Consider the following 25,453-nt stretch of genomic DNA (forward strand, 5'->3'; position numbering starts at 1 on the left):
TTTGAAGAAAATATTTAAAGCCGTTTTCGAGAAAACCGTGAAAAATATGTTTTTTTAGCCATTACCCGCCATTTTGAATTGAATTTTTTATTGTCAGATCCTCATGGTACAAGGACCTTAAGTTTAAAATTTCAAGTCAATCGATTAATTAGGAATGGAGTTATCGTGTTCACAGACACACACACACACACCACACACACACACACACACACACACACACACACACACACAGACCAACACCCAAAAATCATGTTTTTGGACTCAGGGGACCTTGAAACGTATAGAAAACTTGAAATTAGGGTACCTTAATTTTTTTTGGAAAGCAATACCTTCCTTACCTATGGTAGTAGGGCAAGGAAAGTAAAAAGGAAGAATGACAGAATATAAGAAAAATTCCTTTTCAGTGGAAAATTTCAAAAATAATAAACCAGACGAAATATAAATTCTCCAAAACCTTCCAATAATGATAATAATAATAATAATAATAAACTCAACACTTCTTTCTCAAGTACCGATAATTGCTGACATTGTAGAACGAGTCCCACTATGGGGGGTTTAATTTATATTGTACCAACAGGTAACCCGTTCTCCGCAAGGGTTTATTAATAATTTAACCTACTGAAATCTTGAAGATTTTAAAACAGGCCTACAACCATCCTCGGTAAATCAAGATTCTATATGCAAAATTTCAATTTAATCAGTCCAAGTTCAGAAGTGATGACGCGTTATTCGTGAATTCCCTATCCCGTATGTGTATAAGCCATTTCTTTACCCTATTATATTATAGACTAGCCGTCAGGCTCGCTTCGCTCGCCATATCCGTCTAGCCAGGGGGCTCCGCCCCCTGGACCCCCGACTGGATCGTCCAAGAATGAGATTAGCAGGCTCGCTTCGCTCGCCTGCATTTTTGTCATGTTAGGACAATCCAGTCGGGGGTCCAGACTAAACGTCTGGCTAAACGGATATAGCGAGCGAAGCGTGCCTGACGGCTAGTAATATGATATTCCCCAGGATTGAAGTAGCAATGCCCAACTGCCCAATCAATTTTTCCGCGATAAATGCATTTTAATCTTCAACTTAGTGCCAACCTAACAAAGTCAACTCAACTTAATGCCAAAACCTGACAAAATTATTAATTTAGTTGCCAGTTAACAACTGTTTCGAAGAGGTACTCTATCTAGATTATAGTTCTATAGTAACACATGATATGGAAATTTCAATTATAATTAAGAGATTAGGAGAAGAAGAATATACATGCTAAAAGACGAACTTTAAACCCTTAAAAACAACCCTTAGAGTTAAAATATTGCCAAAAGATTTCTTAGTGCGCCTCTAAAGGGCCAACTGAACATACCTACCAAATTTGAACGTTTTTGGTCCGGTAGATTTTTAGTTATGCGAGTGAGTGAGTGAGTGAGTGAGTGAGTGAGTGAGTCAGTCAGTCAGTCAGTGAGTGAGTGCCATTTCGCTTTTATATATATAGACTAGCAGGCAACCCGTGATCCGGGTAAAACTTGACAAAATGATACTTGACGTAATGAAATTAGGGTACCTTAAATTTTTTTGGAAAGCAATACTTTCCTTACTTATAGGGCAAGGAAAGTAAAAAAGAGGAATTGATAGTTTACTGAATTTACTGAACCTATAGTGAGGGTCTCGTTATAATGGCAGTGTTTGATTGGCAATTGTATTGCAATCCTTGTCTATCATTCAACAAAGCGGATAGCGCTATCTCTTTCTCGCTTTGCTCTGTAGCCAAATCGTCTTTTAACAATGTAGAATTAATAATTATGAAAATACGATATTTAATCTTGATTATGGAAATTCATTATGAGATTATTGAAAAATATAATTTCTTGCTTAATAAAATATTATTGATTATTTTAAACGAGAATGAATAGTTAATATCACATCAATAAACTGGTTTCAGCTACCGTCTATAAAAGGCATTGACAAGACAGAGGATCGGCAACGTTGTTCTCCTATCTTTCTCCACTGCCATTATAACGTGGACCTCACTATAGTGAGATGCACTCCAAATGGTCAGCATCTCTTATTCCTTTCAGCATCTCAATTTTTTTCCTTTTTCCTTTGTCCTGGTACCCCCAGAAGAAGGGAGTTTATTATAGAAAATATAACAAACAAAAATGAAAAATACACGTATAAAAAGAAATTTTACAAACAAAACAAATGAAGAATAATACAAAAAATCTGGTGTGGTACACTCACACAACTTTCCTTGCTCATATTTGAAACTACGATCAGACTTTTGTATATGTGTATATATAATTGTTTTCAGAGTACTTTTTCCTTTGTGTAAATTGTGAAATTCGATGATTTTTTTAGTCGTCATTTTTTCAAAGTCGTCAAAACAGCTGTTCTACAGATGAAATATCTCGACTATGTGTTCTTTTTATGAACTGCTCTACCTACCTACCTCATGCACGAGAAGGAGGTTACAAAGTCCATTTCTCCAGGATGGGGTGGACCCCTCATTACTTTCCCAGAAAGGAGACTCATGCCAGTTAATAGAGCTGATAAATAATTATACAGAGTATGAATTTGAAAAAAATCGGTCAAGTTATTTTGAGAAAATCGTGAAAAACATGGTTTTTTTAGTAATTATCCGCCATTTTTCTCAAGTATATAACGGAGCCCCTGCAATTTTCTCAGAAATGGGACTCATGTCAGTTGATAGGGCTTATGAATAGCTATCCATTGTATGAATTTAAAGAAAATCGTTAGAGCCGTTTTCGAGAAAACCGTGAATAACATGGTTTTTTATTGATTATCCGCCATTTTTCAAAAGAATATTACGGAGCTCCTGCAATTTTCCCCGAAATGAGACTCATGTCAGTTGATAGGGCTTATAAATAGCTATCCATGGTATAAATTTGAAGAAAATCGTTAGAGCCGTTTTCGAGAAAACCGTGAAAAACATGGTTTTTTAGTAATTATCCGCCATTTTTTTCTCCATTTTTAATCCAATTTTATTGAATTTCTTATTGTCAGATCCTCATGGTATAAGGACCTTAAGTTTAAAATTTCAAGTCAATCGGTTGATTAGGAATGGAGTTATCGTGTTCACAGACATACACACATACACACATACACACACACAACACACAACACACACACCACACACACACCACACACACACACACACACACAACACACACACCACACACACACACAGAGAGACCAACACCCAAAAATCATGGTTTTGGACTCAGGGGACCTTGAAACGTATAGAAAACTTGAAATTAGGGTACCTTAATTTTTTTTGGAAAGCAATACTTTCCTTACCTATGGTAGTAGGGCAAGGAAAGTAAAAAGGAAGAATGACAGAATATAAGAAAAATTCCTTTTCAGTGGAAAATTTCAAAAATAATAAACCAGACGAAATATAAATCCTCCAAAACCTTCTAATAATGATAATAATAATAATAATAATAATAAACTCAACGCTTCTTTCTCAAGTACCTATAATTGCTGACATTGTAGAACGAGTCCCACTATGGGGGGTTTAATTTATATTGTACCAACAGGTAACCCGTGCTCCGCAAGGGTTTATTAATAATTTAACCTACTGAAATCTTGAAGATTTTAAAACAGGCCTACAACCATCCTCGGTAAATCAAGATTCTATATGCAAAATTTCAAGTTAATCAGTCCAAGTTCAGAAGTGATGACGCGTTATTCGTGAATTCCCTATCCCGTATGTGTATAAGCCATTTCTTTACCCTATTATATTATAGACTAGCAGGCAACCCGTGATCCGGGTAAAACTTGACAAAATGATACTTGACGTAATGAAAATAACAATCCCTTGTTAATTAAGAATAAAATTTCAAGTTAATCAGTCAAGTAGCCTAGTTCAGACGTGATGATGCGTTAGGTATTCGTGAATTTCCTATCCCGTACGAGTAGATGCTATTTCTTCACCTTAATGACCGAGCGAAGTGAGGTCTAAGATTCAAGTCGACGGTTTTGCATTTCTCTTTATGTTTATATTTATGTTCCGCATTTACGGCGAAACGCTGTAATAGATTTTCATGAATTTTGACAGGTATGTTCCTTTTTAAAATGCGCGTCGACGTACATAAAATGTTTTTGGAAATGTTGTATTACAAGGATAATATAAAAGGAAAAGGAGCCTCCTTCATACGCCAATATTAAAGTAAAAATCAGACTATCATTATTCATCATAGAACAGCTGTCGAGTGGATTATTAATTGCATGCAAAAGCGCATGCAATTATAATATCTCAATGTAACCTGGTAAAAAATCAGCTGCTGTGTGGAATATTAATTGCATGCCTCATTGATTGCCATTTTATGCTCTATTAAATGAACTATTGATTGCATGCAATAACGCATGCAATTAATAACTAAAATAACATAGTATTGTCTTTCGACCTTTCTCTGCTTTGAACTCGGGCTGAACTGTTGCCAATATGTCTTGAAGGAGATTTTTGATACCCAACCCCAACAGCCATTAGCCGTTTTCACACCGATATCTCGCCGACACGACATTACAGACAGGATTTACTCTGATGGACAGTATAAGAGGAGACTGTGGTCTATAACCGCGCGAGGTCTACTGTTCACAGAACAACTCTAGTTATATTCTATTATATTAAGCGAGCAATTTCTGTATTTATATATCTGGTTATTCTTATATCTGGTTATTTTTATATCTGGCTATTTTTATATCTGGTTATTTATGTTTGAAGGATCTCGAAAACGGCTCTAACGATTTTTACGAAATTTGGAACATAGTAGGTTTATGATATAAAGATTAGATTGCACTAGGTCTCATCCTTGGGAAAACTCGCTGAACGACATTAAAAGGATAATTCATCCTTGGTTGAAACAGCTGTGGATAGTAAAAAAGTGAGTATGTTAAAAATCAAAATATCGCATCCCCGAAATTCATAAGATGACGTATAGCCAGCTGTGAAATATTAAACACGATCATTTTAGAGAATTGTGTTCTGTTTATCAATAAATAAAAATAACGAACGAAGCTCGGTGCCCCGATATTTATAGATAATAGATGGAAAATAATTTAGAAAAATCTGTACCTACGTTTCAGTCTGAATAATCTATTTAGATGAATGTTTTTGTCAAAACTTCATATTCAGCTAATGCTGACACCTTGAAGTGAACCTCTCCACAGGTAATGTTGTAATGAGCATGCGCATAGTATTGTACAGTTAGCCGATAAAACTAAGGTGACTGGTCAGTGTTTGGACAGTGAGTCTTGTGGTAGGACAGTGGACGCATCTACGTCATACAACAATAACAATTATTTTACTCCTTCTGCGATCTTTGGTTCAACTCTAATAGGACTCTTATTTCTGTAAGCAAATATTGTTTCTTTAGCAATTATTTTAATTATTAATAATCAAATACTAAAGCAACATTTTTGTAATAATTTCACTATTTTTGGAGACTTTGGTTGAACACTAAAAGGACTCTGTTTTGAACTATTTTCAATGACACTACAGTCTAATTTATTTGAATATTAGTTATTAAAATTAGTACTTAATGTGGAGCGCATTCGGATTTTTTTAATCCATTCTTGAGAATGTTTCTCAAGACTTTTAATTATGTAAGCAACTATTCTTTCTTTATCAATTATCTCAATTATCAATTGTCTGAATACTAAAACAGTATCTATATTCATGAATAAATAAATAGATATACGGTAATTTATTCATTCATTTTATTTGTATTATAAAGAATCACTGTCAACGGTCTTGTCATCAAAGAAAATAGATGGGTACCAGTGAATCTAAATAATTAATTTATAAAATAGAATTGTAGTACCCTTTTTTAAATAATACTATTTTTTAAATAATTATTTTATAAATGAAAATAAGTAGCCCTGATTTCTTACATTTTAAAAGCTAAATAATTAAATATATTACCTACTGTATAATACGTAATTATTTCAAATATCCACTGAAAAGCTATATGAATAGAACTAAGAACGTCTGCTACTGCAAATATAAGCTGAAGAATATTGCAGTTTGTTAAAACTAAAATTTATAATAAAATCTTCCAATAAAATATCATTTTGTTGTCATAAGATTCATAGAACAAAGACAATTTCAAATAAAAATGAAAACTATATTATATCTTTGTTAATTTGTCTATTATAATCTTATCTTCTTCATGGAATTATCAAATATCCAAATGCTGATGTGATTGTGATAGATCTTTATTTCATGGTTTTCTTGGAAATCAACAAACTCTTCACAATGATTTGTTTGCAAGTGAAATTTCAATGAAATCTCAATTTTGAGAGTTGTTCAAGAGAATTTACCAAGTATGAAAATTTCCAAGAAAAACTTGAGATTGAGATTTCACTTTCTCTAAAAAAATCGCTTCTTACTCCATTGAAATCCTCCAATTTTTGTTTTTAGTTGTCAGTCTAGATTCATGGAAAATATATTTGATTTTTGAGTGTCGCTCATATAACTGAATTTGAACATCAGATGAAATTAATTCAATCATGTTATAAAATTATCAAAATGGCTTCCCAACCTGAACCATATTAGTTGAAAAATTATTGAAGTATTTATAAGTGTTGTTTTCGAATCAACACCTTTAGATAAAATCTTGTACTAATTTCACCTGTCATCAAGAAGTATGAATCGTTCTTATGAACGATCAATCTGTTTTCAAGATAATAAGATATTATTATTTCATTTGGGGTTTTTTATGCTGATTTGTTATTATTGAGCATATATCTATTATTGAATAACACATATCTCGATGTTGTATTGCTAGGAACGGTTTTTTATTATAGTTTGTATAAGATAAGTTGAGACCCTCCATACGGAGAAATCACTGTTTAAAATTCATTTCAAGAAAATAGATTTCTTGTAAAATTGCAAGTTTATGAAGTCTCCAATTCAACCATAGAATGTAGAATATCATCCCCGATATCCCAGTAGTGCTAAAAACATTTCAGGGTTGAAGAATTTGAAGGATTTTTTTTGTGTAGTTGAGAAGTTGATATTGTGGTAATTATTCATATTGAATGAAAAAGACTAAGAAATATCAGAGATTGACAATGGTGTAATAACCGAAACCGGTCTTTCTAATTATCAATAAATCAGTGGTTTTTTGACAATTTCTTAGTCTTTTTCATTCAAGGAATTTTTTTTTTGAAATTGAAAACATTGCGAAATATGTTTTTCTTTTGAATGTCACTTCTCTCAGAATTATGGGATGTCGTGATAAGTAAGAATTTCATATCAAAATAATGGAAAAATGTCTCCTTTCTATTTGCGTCTAAATCGTTTATATCAGACCTATAGTTATTTTTTAATTAATGATCAAGCTCGTTTTTAACAGCGTGATTTGAATAAATTTAGAAATTAATTTTTTATGAACTCTTTGCAAAGGTTCTATGTATTTATATGATAATAAATAGCTGGTTAAAGAAAGCTGTTCAATTGTAATTACTGGATAATTAAATACTGGATAATTAAAATCATAAACTTTCATTTTCCAGTACTTTTTATATTGATTATGATGAATGGATAATTTTTTGCCTGATCTATATAGATTTCATCCTATTTGATCAGTTTTATTTTTATTATATAGTTGGCCTTGTGGTTTTTATGTTTTTTGTATTGCCTTATTTCTGTATCCTAGTTAATTGATATTCATTTTAAATCAATCCGCTATCAATAATTTATTCTCAATTTCATCTTTTTGCAATTTTTTCCCAGATATCTTTTATTGATTTTTCAAGTACATGATCAAAATGATAGGGATAGAAAAAATAAGGTGATGGTTTCTTGAACCATTCCGAACTGCTTGTAAAAGTTTTTAATTATTTACTTAATAATTGACTGCATGTCGTGTTTAAATACAACGTTGCCCTTCTTTTATAGGAGGCTGCGGTATTAGTCGATGAACATTTAATAGTATTAAATCTATCATGATATTGAAAAGAACATGTATTATGGATAAGACAATGTGGAATATCTCAAAATATTACTGGAATTTCAAACGAGACATTAAAAATACAGTAAAAAAATAATGTAACCTTGTGCTATTCCTCTCCCAAATTTAGATAAGGTTACACATAGTTCGAAATAGGTTGAGTCTTGTAGTTGTTCACTTCACAAAACTTTCAGTCCTTAATTAGTAGATTTTTAAGTTTAAAGATTTAAATTTTTATTTCAAATTCTGAATCATCGTTTATGTTCAGGTGCAGGATATAGTTTTATTTATATAGTGTGCATTCTGACAGTTCGAACTGTCATCAACCCTTATAAATATCATCAACACTTCTTATTCAAGCAGTTCTGTCAGTTTGAAGAGAATCTCAGTATAATTTAGAGTTTTAGTCAGAAATACCTTCTACCAATTTGTATAATGAATCATTGGTATCTTATTATCTATTCTCCTCAACAATGATTTCTTATATCAAAATAATAGATTGGTTGTTTTCAAGAGATCATTATTTCAATTTGACGCTCCCAGCCATATTTTCGGCTGCTTATTTCCGGGTTCGAATTCTGATTATGTTTGAACGTTTACTAATTCTAATATCTATTAGCAGATTAATTACCTACTAAGCCTTTTGTAAGTTATCTTACTAAATTAAGAGTGAGTAAAGTAGGGTGATGAAGTAATAAAGTAAAGTGAGAGTTCCTATAGAATAGGTCTACGAAATAATTCCCCAATATGATTAAATTAAGCTTGGTTTTTTGGTCCTTCAAAATTATTGACCGAGCGAAGTGAGGTCTAAGATTCAAGTCTACGGTTTGGCATTTCTCTTAATGTTTAAATGTTTATATGTTGCGCATTTACGGCGAAACGCGGCAATAATAGATTTTCATGAAACTTGACAGGTATGTTCCTTTTTTAATTGCGCGTCGACGTATATACAAGGTTTTTGGAAATTTTGCAATTCAAGGATAATTTAAAAGGAAAAAGGAGCCTCCTTCATACGCCAATATTAGAGTAAAAATCAGACTATAGAATTATTCATCATAAATCAGCTGACAAGTGATTACACAGATGTGTGGAGAAGCCAGTCTATTGCTGTATTTCCATAAGGTCTATAGTTTCAATCAGGTACTTGTGGATGAGAATACTGCGTGAGGTCTACTGTTCACAGAACTACTAGTTTCTTTAATCTGTGAATATTTCTTATTTTAGTGATAATTAGGTCTACGAAATAATTCCCCAATATGAATTAAGCTTGGTTTTTTGGTCATTCAAAATTATTTCTTTAATATGTAAATATTTATAATTTTAGTGATAATAAAGTGAAATTTTTCTTCTATGTTTGGTTTTGAAGCATCTAAATTTAAAAATCTACTTTGTGAAAATAATCTAGAACAGAAAATTTTCTGAAGTGAACAACTACAAGACTTAACCTATTTGGGACTATGAGTCTTATCTAAATTTGGGAGAGGAATAGCACAAGTTACCTTATTTTTTCTCTCCCTATCATTTTTGATGATGTACTTGTTGTATGAATCAATAAAGAATAATAAATAAATATAACAGTCAAGGGATTTCCTGTTTTTCTCTTCCAATCATTTTGTAGAAGAATATGATCAATGATTTTTTAATCAGTACACTCTTCTCAGATTGCTTTTCTATAATTTTTTTTAGTACGGTATCATTTATCAAACATCAAATTTTGATGGAAGATTTTGTTTCGTTTGTATTTCTTATTCACTTTAGGATATTGAGGTTTTTTCATAAATGAATGAGGAAAGATATAATTTTTTTATATCTTTCCTCATTCATTTATGAAAAAAAACCTTAATGTACTGAATAAGAAATACAAACGAAACAAAAAATCTTCCATCAAAATTTGATGTTTAATAACAAAAACTATTACAACGAACAAAGAAAGATTTCCTTTTGAACCTCAGTATTTTTTAGTAGTGAAAACGAACGCCTATAGCCCCCTATCTATATTTCTAGGAACCTAATAGTTTCAGATACAAAATCATTGCCAAAGTAATAATTTTGAGTACCTGACCTTCACTTGAAGCCATAAACTTTGGCCACTTGCTAAGTTTGCCCTTGTATCAGGCCTGATTTTATGGCGAAAAAGTGGTGATTTCAATTATTTGAAGAACAAAAGTTTATTTTTTCTGAAAGTTGAAATCATTACTGTCCAAGTGTTAATAGATGAAATATAGTCTTTTTTGTGCTTGAATGAATCAATATTTTCAAGTACTTAATTTTCAAAGCGATACCGTAGAATACATTTTATACCAGCAATTAAAAGTTTATTAATGAGTTGCTGGGGAAAACAACATAGAATATTATTTATCGGTTGAAATGCATTTTTTTTAGGATTATGTTGCACAATAATTCTTGTTATAATGAGATTCACTTTGAACTGTCAGCATTAGATGAACGTGAAACATTGATTTTATGTCTATGGAATTCTGACAGTTGATAGTCACTACTTACCTGTTTTATTTCTTTTTCAATTTCAAATAATTAATTTCAAGAGCTATAAAATTAGACAAGAAGTAAACAATTATTAGAAACTATCTTCTGATGAAGCATTATTAGTAGATATTTTATTTTCATACATGCAGTGATAGATACAATATCATTCTCAACTATAGTCTCAAAATAGTGTGTTAATTAAGTTATCAATATCGGGGACCGAGCTTCGCTCTCGAGTACAAAAACATAAAAATTATTACGAAAGAAGAAATTATAATAACATTCATACAGAAATGTTCTATCTAATCACAGTAAATTGAGATTAATTCCCAGAGGAATTCAAAGATTTCCCTCACAAAGGCCCAGTTGCACAAAAGCCGGTTAAATTTTAATCCTGATTAACTTCACGTGAACCAAATCAGAGAAGACCATTTCAAAAGATGGATCTACTGGAATTAATCAGGATTGAAAATAACCCGGCTTTTTTGCAACCGGCACCAAGTACCTGATTGAATGATAACAAAAGTTCAACAGCTGAGTCATAATTTTGACACAGTCCCACACACATGAACTTGCTCACTCACTTCCATCACCAACAGACGACGAAATAATTATTATCATATTATGTTTCTCCAAGGATGGATAATAATTATCCTTTTAATGTCCTTCAGCGAGTTTTCCCAGGGATGAGACCTAGTGCAATCCAATCTTTATATTATAAACCTACTATGTTCTAAATTTCGTGAGAATCGTTAGAGCCGTTTTCGAGATCCGGTGAAATACAAACATATTAACATCTAAACATATGAACAGAAGCTGCTCGTTTAATAGTATAGGATTTACATAACCTCTAGACTGTATTCCAAATTAAGGTTTAAGGCAGTTTTGGGCGAATGCCTGTGGTTTTTACCTGCATTGTATCTTTTGTCTATGAATAAATGAAATTATATGTTTGGGGAAGGAACAACAGGCTTAAAGCCCAAAACTGTTCCTTCCCCAAATTTAGATAGAAATTGGCTAAAAATAGGTTCTGATTATCATAAGTTTTGTCCAATTTTGGGTCCAAATTAGCATTGAAATCTAATTATAAGCTCTCATTTTCCAATGTGTTTCAGATATTTTTTTGAAGAAGTGATTGAATAGACTCACTTTGATTAGGCTCATTATGGTTTACTGCTGTATTATGGCTCAGTAATTTTGATTGGAATTGATACATTTGAATATATTTCTAAGATTTTTTCCTAAAATCTGAATAGATATTTAGATGCATATATAATAATAATAAATAATAATAGATCTTCATTCAACAACAAGTACATTGCAGAATAACAATAAGATGTATGATTGAAAATGTTTATTTATTGAAATGAAATGAAAAAGATTTTATTCATCTAAAAATAGCACAATAACATGAAAATCTGTTTCTTATCATAGAAACATAGAAATTTACAGGAATAATGATAAGATAATAACATTTTAACATGATGATAAGGTTCTTTTATAAGAATGAATAAAACAAAAAATGCCCCGAGGCCTAGCCTGTATGGGGTGAAAACTTTATTTCATTGACAAGCACAAATCATTATTACTATATTTATTTTTTATATCATTATTAATATTATATGTTGAAGGTTTATTTAACTCATCAAGCAGTATTCATGTTTTTCTTGTAAATTTGTAACCGAAGAATCAATAATGGAATTTTTAATTCGAAATATCTTCCCGTCTACTCATTTGAATATTATATTTATTGTGTATTATTTATTATCTTTACATTTTGATTAATAAATCAGTTCCCATAATTACTGAAATCTATTTTACTTACTTCTCACTTTACAAAAATGTTCAACTGTAAAGCTGCGTTTACACCAAAGTTATAAACAAAATGTTAATAACTCAATCCTTATAAATTCTATTAGATTGAACGGAACTTGACAAACTCATATGTTCATCATGTGTATTATAAGTTATGTTCAATCTTATAGAATCTATAAGGATTAAGTCATTAACATTTTGTTAATAACTTTGGTTTAAAAGCAGCTTAATAAACATCCAATTTGTCCGATAAAATGTATATCTATTGTTTTCAAAACCACTCTCCAGAAATATTATAGTGAGGTCCACGTTATAATGGCAGTGTTTGATTAGCAATGGTATTGCTATCCTTGTCTTTCATTCAACAAAGCGGATAGCGCTATCTCTTCCTCGCTTTGCTCTGTTCCAAGACCGTTTATCAACAATGTAGAATTATTAATTAATTAACAAAATATTTCATTCTAATTAATTCATCATGAAATTATTAAAAAATATAATCTCTTGCTTAATAAAATATTGTTTATTTTAAACGAGAATGAACAGTTATTCTTACATCAATAAACCTGTATCAGCTACCATCTAAAGAAGGCATTGTCAAGACAGAGGATCGGCAACGTTGTTCTGCTATCTGCCATTATAACGTGGACCTTACTATAATTTATAAGAACTTCAAAATAAGGTGCCCAGTCAGCCAGCCATTAGCTAATCTATTAATGGAAGGTAAACGATCTTTCGAATTCTTGTTTATTATGATCAATAGATCATTATGATCGATAGATCGTTAATCTCTACGCGTTTGTTTGTTGCTAACATCAGAGTTTGATGAAAAACTTCCTGAAAATTAATTCTATTTTAAAGTACATGAATTTGAATTCAAGGTGACATCTTTTTGTTAGTTTCTCTTTTCAGATTCACAGACTATAAACTATACTACTATGTTGGTGATATAACTGTATAATAACCAGCACTATATATTATTATCACTGCAAAGTTGAACCATAATATTATCACGTATCAAGAAATATTATCCTTGAAATGCAAAATTTCCAAAAACCTTGTATATACGTCGACGCGCAATTAAAAAAGGAACATACCTATAACATTTTATGAAAATCTATAACCGCGTTTCGCCGTAAATGCGCAACATAATTATAAACATTCAAACATTTAAACATTAAGAGAAATGCCAAACCGTCGACTTGAATCTTAGACCTCACTTCGGTCGGTTTATGATAATGAGCAGAGGATATCAGTAGTAGATCTAAATTAGTAACTAGTAGTTCTGTGAACAGTAGACCTCACGCAGTATTCTCATCCACAAGTACCTGATTGAAACTATAGACCTCGCTTATGGGAAATACAGCAATAGACTGGCTTCTCCACACATCTGTGTAATCACTTGTCAGCTGATTTACGATGAATAATTCTATACTCTGATTTTTACTCTAATATTGGCGTATGAAGGGGGCTCCTTTTTCCTTTCATATTATCCTTGAAATGCAAAATTTCCAAAAACCTTGTATGAACGTCGACGCGCAATTTAAAAAGGAACATACCGGTACCTGTCAAATTTCATGACAATCTATTACCGCGTTTCGCCGTAAATGCGCAACATATAAACATTTAAACATTCAAACATTTAAACATTCAAACATTCAAACATTTAAACATTAAGAGAAATGCCAAACCGTCGACTTGAATCTTAGACCTCACTTCGCTCGGTCAACTAGTTTCGTTAATTTAATTAGAGATTCTCTGTCAACTGTATATTCAAAGTCTTCGAGGTGATTTACAGCATTTAATTTGGATTTTCGTTCAGTTTTAATTATTAATATTCATTGTAATCTCAAGTAATTAAGTGAATTTAAATTAGTAATTAAGTAATATTCAAGTAAATCTCATTGTAATTGAGTAGTCCATTGGGTAAGTGATCGGAAATTATCAGGAAATAGCGCCTATATCTTTCTATATGATAATAAGCAGAGTATATCTGTAGTAAATCTAATTATTATTTAACGAAAATCCGAAATAAATGTTGTAAATTACCCCGAAGATCTCTGCTACTGCAGACATTGACAACAGGGTTAACAGCTAGATGGAAATTCGATGAGAACTACTATCCAAAAATTAGTTGCCAGCCCGGGAATCGAACCCGGTACCTCCCAATTGTCAGTCAGGAATGCTTACCCTTACACCAAATTGACAAATTGGGAGGTACCGGGTTTGATTCCCGGGCTGGCAAATAATTTTTGGATAGTAGTTCTCTTCGAATTTCCATCTAGCTGTTAACCCTGTTGTCAATGTCTGCAGTAGCAGAGGTCTTCGGGGTAATTTACAGCATTTATTTAGGATTTTCGTTGAAAAATAATTATATATTAATTAGCATTCTGTATTTAATTCCACCAGTAAATCTAAATTAGTAATTAAGTAATATTCAAGTAAATCTCATTGTAATTAAGTAGGTTATTGGGCAAAGGATTGGAAACAATCAGGAAATAGCGCTATATCTTTCTATATGATAATAAGCAGACGCTATCTGTAGCCTACACTGAATAGGTACAACAATGACCAACCACCCTGGGGCTATCCAGAGTAATTTGTGAATGTATGTGATATGTGAATACCGTTAGGCGCAGTTCAGTTCAAGAGAGAGAGAGAGGGTGAGAGAGTGATGAAGAATATCATTAAAGGCTCTAAATCAAGAATTATTTTCAAGAGAAGCATATTAGAACCGTATCAAAATCTGGAGAATAATTGAACACGGAGATTCTTAACGTATTGGACGCGGCTCCAAATCAGGATTTATTAGTAAGAGGAGCTTCTATTAGAACCGTATCGAACTCTGAAGATTTATAATACTGTATATTGAATGAGGATCAATCGGCCTGATTCCCCACTTCTATTGAGACCTGTGATTGAGGAAAATCTATTCAGCTATTATTAATAATAGGCAACACAGCAAGAAGATTATGATAATGAAGAAGAAAAATTAGTAGAAGAGGAAGTTGAGGATGAAAAAAAGAAGAAGAAAATCTATTCAGCTATAATATAGGCTACAGCTTTACACCAAGTAGGAGAAGAAAAGAATAATAAGAATGCAGGAGAAGAAAAAGAAGAAAATGGGCTACAGGAAAAGAAGAAGAAGAAGAAGAAGAGGACAGAAGAAGAAGAAGAAGAAGAAGAAGAAGATGAGGACAGAAGAAGAAGACGGATAAGAGGAAGAAGAAGAAGAAAAAGAAGATGATGATGATGAAGAAGAAGATTACAAACTATTCTGAGATTTAGGCGGCCCGGTTGCACAAAAACCGATTAAATTTTAAACGTGATTAATTTCTCGAGAACCAATCTGAGACTTTTTTTACTGTTTCAAAACGCACGATGATTAAAACATCATGGATTTTTGCATAAATGGTCGAAAATTAAAATCGCTCAAACTCTCAGGAATGATAGTAGTTGACGAGAGGAACAATAATATGTCATCACATTGCCGAAATTCGCTCCTATTCTTGAGTTATAAGCATTTGAAGATGAGTGATTTCTCTGATCTGAGAGTGGAGGGAAGATGCTATGTTTGAGTGAATAACTCAGTATTGTAGCGGAATGTCTCATATTATAGCACGACACTTGTTAGGTCAACCTCTATCCTTAGCCCGAATATCATCCAAATCTGGGATATTTGCATTTTTCATGAATTTCCATGAATTTTGAAGATGAGTGATTTCTAATTGTCAATACTTAAACTACTTGTATACTGATTGTTAACTGAAGCCGATAGATTGGCAACCCTGTAATTTCTTCAGATGGAGGGTCAAGTCTCAACTTAATTAACACAAACTATAAGTGCCGGTTGCACAAAAGCCGGTTAAATTTTAATCAGGATTAATTCCATGAGAACCAGTGAGAGAAGACAGACGTCTTATGTAAAAGGCCTTCTCTGATTGGTTCTCGTGAAATTGATCGCGGTTAAGATTTAACCGGCTTTTGTGCTCTCAACTTGAAAATTCATTGAAGACCAAAATACGATCTTCTGTCTACTATTGACAATTGGAAAAATAATTTCAATTATTTGTGAGAAACTTTCTCGCTTTCACCACCTACGTATCTTTTGAAACAAAAAAGTATCTAGCATGTCGAAAATTTCAAGTTTTCTGCTCGAAATGTCTCGACATTGACGAACATAATCATTAATTCAAAAATAACTATAAGTCGAATAAAAATGATCCAATTGTTTCCAATTTTATCATAAAAGTTGAATTTCCTTTTAATCCTTCAACCCTGAAGCTTTTTTAGTACTACTAGGATACTCTACATCCAGTTCTGACGTTGAATTGGAAATTTGAGAAAGTTGCAATTTTACACGATTTGGCAACCCTGTAATTTCTTCGGATGGAGGGCCAAGTCTCAATTTATTTTACGCAAACTATATACTTCAACACTGAGTGAAATCAAAAGGGTTCCTTTTTCTGTGACGTCACGCTGTCAACGTTGCTTCCGAATAATAGCATGAAAGCATCTCATTCAACGGATGCTGCCATTTTGAAGTGAATCCGTCTATAGGCCTATTCGGCGATTGAGGGTGGCTCAGTCAGTTGTCTCTCTCTATCGGCTGCGGTGTCCGAGTGGTTAAGGAGTTGGACTCGAAATCCAATGGGCTCTGCCCGCACAGGTTCGAATCCTGTCCGCAGCGAAATTTTTTTGCAACTCCAGGAGTAACTGGAATTCGTCCATGTAATAATATCTAATATTATTATGAACTCTTGTAAACGTCTTCAATGCAATATTAGTACAGGCTTTGTTAATCTAAAGGGTGAATTTTTTTTAATTCTTATTCTCAAGTATTTATGGGAAATGATTAACTCCAAAAATACATGAAGATCAATCGAAATAAAATTTTAAAATCTTTTATCTGTTAATAGCTGAATAAATTGAATTTTTGTGAACCTCCTCAATGTAAAATTAGTTCAAGCTTCAAGCGTGAATCTATTAGTATTTTTTCAATTTGATCAAAAATATTGATAGGAAATTACAAACTCCAAAAATACATCAAAACCAATCGAAATAAAATGTTAAAATTCCTCATTTATAAATTGCTGAAAAGCTGTAGCCTAAACCTTGGCAAAAATTATCCATTTATTTTCATCCATATTGAGTTTTTATCTATAAGTTACTTGCAAAATTACTATAGCTTGCTGTTCTGAGCATAAATAAAATTTATTTAGCATACTGATTAAATAAATTCAGTGAAATACTAAAATTTTACTTTGATGAAATAAAATGGTATTTTACTTTAGAGAAATAATTTCCATTCCCATAAGAATTAAATGTTTCTTCATCAATGGGAATACCACTGTCCATCCTTATAATGTAACATCAAAAAAGTGACATTTCGTCTCATTTTTATGGTAAAGAATTCAATTTCCAGTATAGAAAATGTAGTGAAAAATTCAGATAAATTCATGAAAAATAAGCAAATAATTGCTAAACCAATCAGCAATTTTACTAATTTTCAAATCAGAGATGGATAAATTTATATTCATGAATGTATTTATTGTGTTACATAATAGTACAAATAAAAATATACATTCAGTCGGGAAAGGCAAATGCAAATTGAATTATTAATTTTCATATCTGAAAAGGGTGATAAGAAAATCGAAAAAACTTACAACAATGATTATGAACATCATTTAAATACAGTATAGCTTACATAATATTTTGGTTTTATGTAAATAACTCATCATTCTCACCATCGGATTTAATGTTTTTGTAAAAATAATCAAATAAATTATAAGCTTAATGCAAAGTTTTATTCCATTTTACTTGAGCCCAATCATTTAATAGATTGGTTATGTTTTTTATTTTTACTGTAAATCAAATAATAAATATTTATAGCGAGGTCCTCGTTAAAATGGCAGTGGAGAAAGATAGCAGATCAACGTTGCCGAACCCCTGTATTGTCAATGCCTTCTATAGACGGTAGCTGATACAGGTTTATTGATGTAACGTAGTTCATTCTCGTTTAAAATAATCAATTATATTTTATTAAGCAAGAAATTATATTTTTCAATGATTTCATAATGAATTTACATAATAAAGATGAAATATTTTGTTAACTAATTATTCATTCATTTATTGTATCAAACACTACAATCATAATACAATTATGACATTGGAGGAAAAACTAGGCTGAGTCTGTACTATTTCTCTTCAAAAATTTTGATAAAATGTTAATGTCAAGTTGAGGTTATGTTATCACACACTGCTAATTATTATACATTGTTAAAAGACGATCTGGCAACAGATCAAAGCAAGAAAGAGATAGCGCTATCCGCTTTGTTGAATGATAGACAAGGATAGCAATACCATTGCTAATCAAACACTGCCATTATAACGTGGACCTGACTTTAATATTTTGTAATTACAGGGATATCATCAGTTTGATTTCATAATGAATGAGTTCAATTTATATTAATTTAATATAACTTTATATAAAAGTTTATATTAAAGTTTAATTTTATATGAGTAGTGTTCGAGAAACAGTGAGTTTTTTTGTATTTTTCCACATAATAAAGAATCCTGCCCTACTTGGAGAAATATGAACAGAGCACTTTGCATTCTTATCTTGATAATAAACTTTAAAACTTAAGTTCGTTTTTTGACATTGAAAGAAGCCAAGTCGCTCATTTTTAAGAAAGGCTTCTTTAGTGAGATACTTTAAACTGTCAGCAATTCTTTTAGATAACATCAGTGCGCCCCATTTAACCAACGCTGACAGTTTAGAGTGAATCTCACAATAAAACAAAATCACCTCAAAGGAAAGTATTGCTTTCCGAAAAAAATTAAGGTACCCCAATTCCTAAATTTCTATACGTTTCAAGGTCCCCTGAGTCCAAAAAAGTGGTTTTTGGGTATTGGTCTGTATGTGTGTGTGTGTGTGTGTGTGTGGTGTGTGTGTGTGTGTGTGTGTGTGTGTGTGTGTGTGTGTGTGTGTGTATGAGTGTATGTGCATCTGTGTACACGATATCTCATCTCCCAATTAACGGAATGACTTGAAATTTGGAACTTAAGGTCCTCCCCCTACAAGGATCCGACACAAACAATTTCGAACAAATCCAATTCAAGATGGCGTCTAAAATAGCAAAAATGTTGTCAAAAACAGGGTTTTTCGCGATTTTCTCAAAAACGGCTTCAACGATTTTGATCAAATTCATACCTAAAATAGTCATTGATAAGCTCTATCAACTGCCACAAGTCTCATATCTGTAAAAATTTCAGGAGCTCCGCCCCATCAATGCAAAGTGTGATTTCAGATTCCCAATTATCAGGCTTCAATTTAAACAAAACATCTTGATTGGAAAAGATTGAGCATAAAAATCTCTACAATTGATGTTCAGTGACATTTTCACCTAAGATTGGAAATAAGCTTTAAATTCGAGAAAATGTGATTACTCAATTGCAAATTATTGTTGATTCTATTAAATCATTCACTATGGAGACCTCATGTGTGTCTCCAGCGTTATTGCCCTGTCACCAGCTGGCTCAAATCTTTGAATAGTAGACTTGAGATGCGCGGGAACACTAGCGTCAGGTGATCAATTCTCATAACGGCAAGGAAAGTTGTGTGAGTGCGCCACACCAGATTTTTTGTCATTGAAAGAAGCCAAGTCCTTCATTTTTTCGAAAAAGCTTCCATAGTGAGATACTTTAAACTGTCAGAAATTCTCATAGATAACATCAGTGCGCCCCATTTAACCAACGCTGACAGTTTGAAGTGAATCTCACAATAATACAAAATCACCTCATCATTTTTAAATTTTGTAATAATTGAAAAATTGGACAAAACTCTTGTTTGTGAATTGTTAGATCTTGGAAGAAGTTATTAATCTTCACATTTTACCGTACAGTGTATTATTATCACGATAGTGAGGTCCACGTTATAATGGCAGTGTTTAATCTGCAATGTATTTCTATTCTTGTCTATCATTCAACAAAGCGTATAGCGGTATCTCTTTCTCGCTTTGCTCTGTTGCCAGATCGTCTTTTAACAATGTAGAGTTGATAATTAATTGACATAATATTTCATGTTAATAATTATAGAAATACGGTACTTTATGAAATTATTGAAAAATATAATTTCTTGCTTAATAAAATATAATTGATTATTTTAAACGAGAATGAACAGTTAATATAACATCAATAAACCTGTCTTATTTTATCACTTCTTGTAATTGTTGTACAGTTGTTTTCCTTTTGATAAAAATGAATTGTATGAAATAATGGCTACCTTAGTGAGGTCCACGTTATAATGGCAGTGTTTAATTAGCAATTGTATTGCTATCCTTTTCTATCATCATTCAACAAAGCTTAAAGCGCTATCTCTTTCTCGCTTTGCTCTGTTGCCAGAACGTTTTTTAACAATGTAGAGATATAATTAATTAACAAAATATTGATTATAAAAATTCATTATGAAATCACTGAAAATATAATTATTTCTTGATAAAATTTAATTGATTATTTTAAACGAGAATAAACACTTAATATTACATCAATAAACCGGTATCAGTTACCCTCCATAGAAGGCATTGACAAATCAGAGGATCGGCAACATTGCTCTTCTATCTTTCTCCGACTGCCATTATGACGTGGACCTCATCAGGATAGTTGCGTTCATTATTATTCAATTCTCAACTTAAAGATAATTTTAATTTTTCATGTGAATAAGGTCGTAAGAAAGTACAGTCGAACCTCTGTATAACAAAGTCGATTATCCCGAGAAAAAATTCGCTGCAGAGAGGTATTCGTTATTGAGAGGTTCTGTCAAGAAAACTGCCACAATCCTATGGATCTTATAATATCGTATCACGGCCGTAAATACAGTAAATGAATATGGTACATAGAACTTATCATCGCGAACGTAGGTAGGGTACCTTTTAGGCCAATATTAATATGGAAATTTGAAAATTCATGCAGTTAAGAATAAAAAAACATGTTTTTCGAATATTTATAGAATGTAATAAGTAAGTAAACTCACCAATTTATTTTCAGAAAGCTTGATTTGTACTATTAGTAGAGTTTAATCAAAGTACATACTCTGTAGCAATATTTTTCAACTCTTTACACTACTATTAGATGGAACTAGGTACTATTAGATGTAACGCAAAACACGGTTATTTTGTCAATAACTTCACTATAAATACTATAATAACTCAACTTTCCTATTTTTTTAATGTTTTATATTTGAAAAAGTGAATAATTTTCGGCTGAATTTCGCTTTGAATAAAAAAATCATGTCAACCGACAAATCAGGCTCGACTCACATCTATTCAAACAGTCAGATATGTCTTGAAAATAACCGTCTGCTTCATGTACACACTACACTTTGTATGTTGAAGTCAAGAGAAAACTTTGTTGTTGAGAGGTCCGAAATTCGTTAAATATAGGTAAATAAGCAGCCAAAACTCAAAAATTTCATGGGACCAGATGAAAATTCGTTGTGTAGAGGATTTCGTTAAGTGGAGGTTCGTTATAGAGAGGTTTGACTGTATATTATAAGAGAGCGGCGTTCTATTGTAGTTATAAAAATATAGTCCAAATGAGAAATTACTTTAGACTGTCAGTAGCATTCTTTATCAATGCTCCCCATTTAAACACTGCACTAAGTAAAACTCATAAAAGTACTGGTATCTCGATTGTGATTTTTCATCCAATTTATTTGAAGTTATTATTTATTTAATACAGTTATTTCTCTATGAAGAAAGAAAATTGCACATGAATAATTAGTGTTGAAAATCATTGTCTAATATAAAGTGTTTTAATTGGCCCATAGACCTACGATAAAAACTTTTATGAACTATAAATTCGAGAATTTATTGGTACTATATCAATATTACTTCAATAAAATAAGAAATGAATTGATCAGAGGCACTGTAAAAGTTGGACCACTGAGAAAGAAAATGCAGGAGACAAGAATAAGGTGGTTTGGGCATGTACAACGACGGGAGGAGGATTATGTTGGACGAAGAGTGCAGGATTTGGTTTTGGATGGTGAGAGAGGACGAGGTAGACCTAGGATGAGGTGGGGAGATAGAATAGCGGCTGACTTGCGGGAGAGTGGTTGGAGGAGAGAGCAAGCATTGGATAGGGCTTTGTGGAGAGGCAGACTAAGAGGAAGGAATGCCGACCCCATTTAAATGGAATAAGGCACAGCCAAAGAAGAAGAAGAAGAAGAAGAAGATATCAATATTACTTCAACTATGAAAAAATATTTATTTATAGATTCATTTTCAATTATAAAATCGAAAGCTCATTTATGATTTAATATCGGGGCACCGAGCTTCGCTCGTTATTTATTTATTGACTTTTGATAAACCGAACACAATTCTTTAAAATGATTGGGGAAGGACTAACAGGCACAGCCCAAAACTGTTTCTTCCTGAATTTTGATTCATACACTATAAATAGTCCAGAAAGTAGGTTATGTTCCATGCACTTGAATTCAGGTTCAATTTTCTGTTCAAACATTTGAAAACAAAAACGTTCTAATTCAGATTATTTACAAACCAAATTGAATAACAAAATAACACTCACTAATCACTTAAAATTGTCAAATAATGATCGACTTTGAAAATTATTATATACTCCAGTTTAGGAGGTCATATCAACAAATAAGATTTTGTTGATCAAGTCGATTAAATTGTCTAGGTCGATAACATTTCTCGCTGGTTGATTATGATCACACAGCAGGAAATAATTCTGTCTCTCTCCCACACAGGCACACGTATCTTCTGTTAACGAGAGACGACGAAATTATAATCTGCTTTTCCAAGGATGAATTATCCTTTTCATGTCCTTCAGTGAGTTTTCCCAGGGATGAGACCTAGTGCAATCGAATTTTTATATCATAAACCTACTATATTCCAAATTTCCCAAAAATCGTTAGAGCCGTTTTCGAGATCCGTTGAACATAAATAACCATATAACCAAATAACCAGATGATATAAAAATATAAACATAATTATATACAGAAATTGTTCGCTTAGTATAATAGGATACTAACGTCTGCCTATCGGTTTATTCAGTAGATGTTTTTTTCATTTCCATCAATATAATAGTATCTAATAATATTAGTGTGTGAATTACCGTGAAATATCTGAATTCATTATCAAATCGTTCAATTATATAATTATTTATACTATGTAAAATTCATAAAATAGTTTTCTATATTAGATTTTTTGTATTAATATACTGGAATTTATGCTAGCATGATAGTGTAATCTACACATTGACAATGATATTTGATCTAATCCTATACTATTAAACGAGCAATTTCTGTTTATATGTTAATATGTATGTATTTCACCGGATTTCGAAAACGGCTCTACCGATTCCCACGTAATTCAGAACATAGTAGGTTTATAATATAAAGATTCGACTGCACTAGGTATTATCCCAGGGAAATCTCGCTGAAGGACATTGAAAGGATAATTATCATCCATCCTTCGAAAAACAGCTGATAATAATTATTTCGAGTGAGCGAGTTCATGTGTGTGGGACTGTGTCAAAATTATGACTCAGCTGTTGAACTTTTGTAATCATTCAATCAGGTACTTAGTACCGGTTGCAAAAAAGCCAGGTTATTTTCAATCCTGATTAATTCCAGTAGATCTTTTTGAAATGGTCTTCTCTGATTTGGTTCACGTGAATTTAATCAGGATTAAAATTTAACCGGCTTTTGTGCAACCGGGCCTTTGTGAGGGAAATTTTTGCATTCCTCTGGGAATAATCTCAATTTACTATGATTAGATAGAACATTAATTTCTGTATGAACTATGAATGTTATTATGATTTCTTCTTACGTAATTAATTTTTATGCTTTTGTACTCCAGAGCGAAGCTCGGTCCCCGATATTCTGAACTTATTCAGGGAATTATAAAAATGTTTTTATTCAATAGCCCATTTTTTTATTTCAGATGTCATGGACCAAACAGAATTTCGTGAATTTGGGCATGCCATGGTCGACTATATAATCAATTACAGGGAGAATATTCGTGACAGGTAACTTGTTAAAAGCAATTAATTAAAAAGTGATTAGATAGTAATAATACTTATTACTATACAAAATGAACTACTGTATGAATTGGAAGAGGTAGACCTTTGGGAATAATCATGGCCATTTCTAATGTTGATTATTTAATTATTGTCTATTTATAAATTATCTATGGCAAAATCCTTTTAGTTGTGCCTTTCCTGAACTCCAATAATTATTATCACTTGACGTAAATAAACAAATCAAAAAAAGCAATTGGAAAAAATATACAATAAAATATTTATTGAGGCTAAAAGTTTGCCTAAATGTTTTGGTAACCAATCAAAAAATACGACTGAAGATGATGCCTTAATGCATTGAAACTTGAGTTTGGCTCAAATAAATTATGTGGAACTGACAATATTGTTTCTATTTCACCTTAATATGGAGAAATTAATTAACGGACTAGAAAATAATGGCGGTCAGAAAAACTTAGGTTCTCCTGACCGAAAACTACGCAACATCTCAAAGAATTCGGAAATATACAGTGTATATCTAGGCATTTGAGACTCAAGAGCTACTGTATATATTTGTTGTGTATCTGCCTTACGCTAAATAAACTAGTAGTTCTGTGAACAGTAGACCTCACGCAGTATTCTCATCCACAAGTACCTGATTGAAACTATAGACCTTATGGAAATACAGCGATAGACTGGCTTCTCCACACATCTGTGTAATCACTTGTCAGCTGATTTATGATGAATAATTCTATAGTCTGATTTTTACTCTAATATTGGCGTATGAAGGAGGCCTGTGTAGTTCTGTGAACAGTAGACCTCACGCAGTATTCTCATCCACAAGTACCTGATTGAAACTATAGACCTTATGGAAATACAGCAATAGACTGGCTTCTCCACACATCTGTGTAATCACTTGTCAGCTGATTTATGATGAATAATTCTATAGTCCGATTTTTACTTCCCTTGCCTTATTACCATAGGTAAGGAAAGTATTGCTTTCCGAAAAAAATTAAGCTACCCCAATTTCTAAATTTCTATACGTTTCAAGGTTCCCTGAGTCCAAAAAAGTGGTTTTTGGGTATTGGTCTGTTTGTGTGTGTGTGTGTGTGTGTGTGTGGTGTGTGTGTGTGTGTGTGTGTGTGTGT

General features: G+C 32.1%; 1 protein-coding gene and 1 non-coding gene across 6 annotated transcripts in view; both read left to right on the forward strand.

Moving 5' to 3' along the window:
* The window catches only part of LOC111046758 (aromatic-L-amino-acid decarboxylase), a 166,583-nt gene that overhangs the window by 94,678 nt on the left and 46,452 nt on the right, over positions 1–25,453 (forward strand). For 4 of the 5 annotated variants that reach the window (XM_039424736.1, XM_039424735.1, XM_039424737.1 and 1 more), the window contains one exon: positions 24,233–24,317. In XM_039424736.1, coding sequence (XP_039280670.1) covers positions 24,233–24,317 — 85 coding nt within the window. Of the gene's footprint in view, positions 1–5,238; positions 5,365–24,232; positions 24,318–25,453 lie in introns of those variants that run through there. The other variant, XM_039424739.1, reaches the window with a different exon arrangement.
* Positions 16,872–16,953, forward strand: Trnas-cga. Its single transcript has one exon. It is a non-coding gene; the product is annotated as a tRNA-Ser (tRNA).

The sequence above is a fragment of the Nilaparvata lugens genome, chromosome 3 (genome assembly GCF_014356525.2).
Source record: "Nilaparvata lugens isolate BPH chromosome 3, ASM1435652v1, whole genome shotgun sequence".
Taxonomy (NCBI): Eukaryota; Metazoa; Arthropoda; class Insecta; order Hemiptera; family Delphacidae; genus Nilaparvata; species Nilaparvata lugens.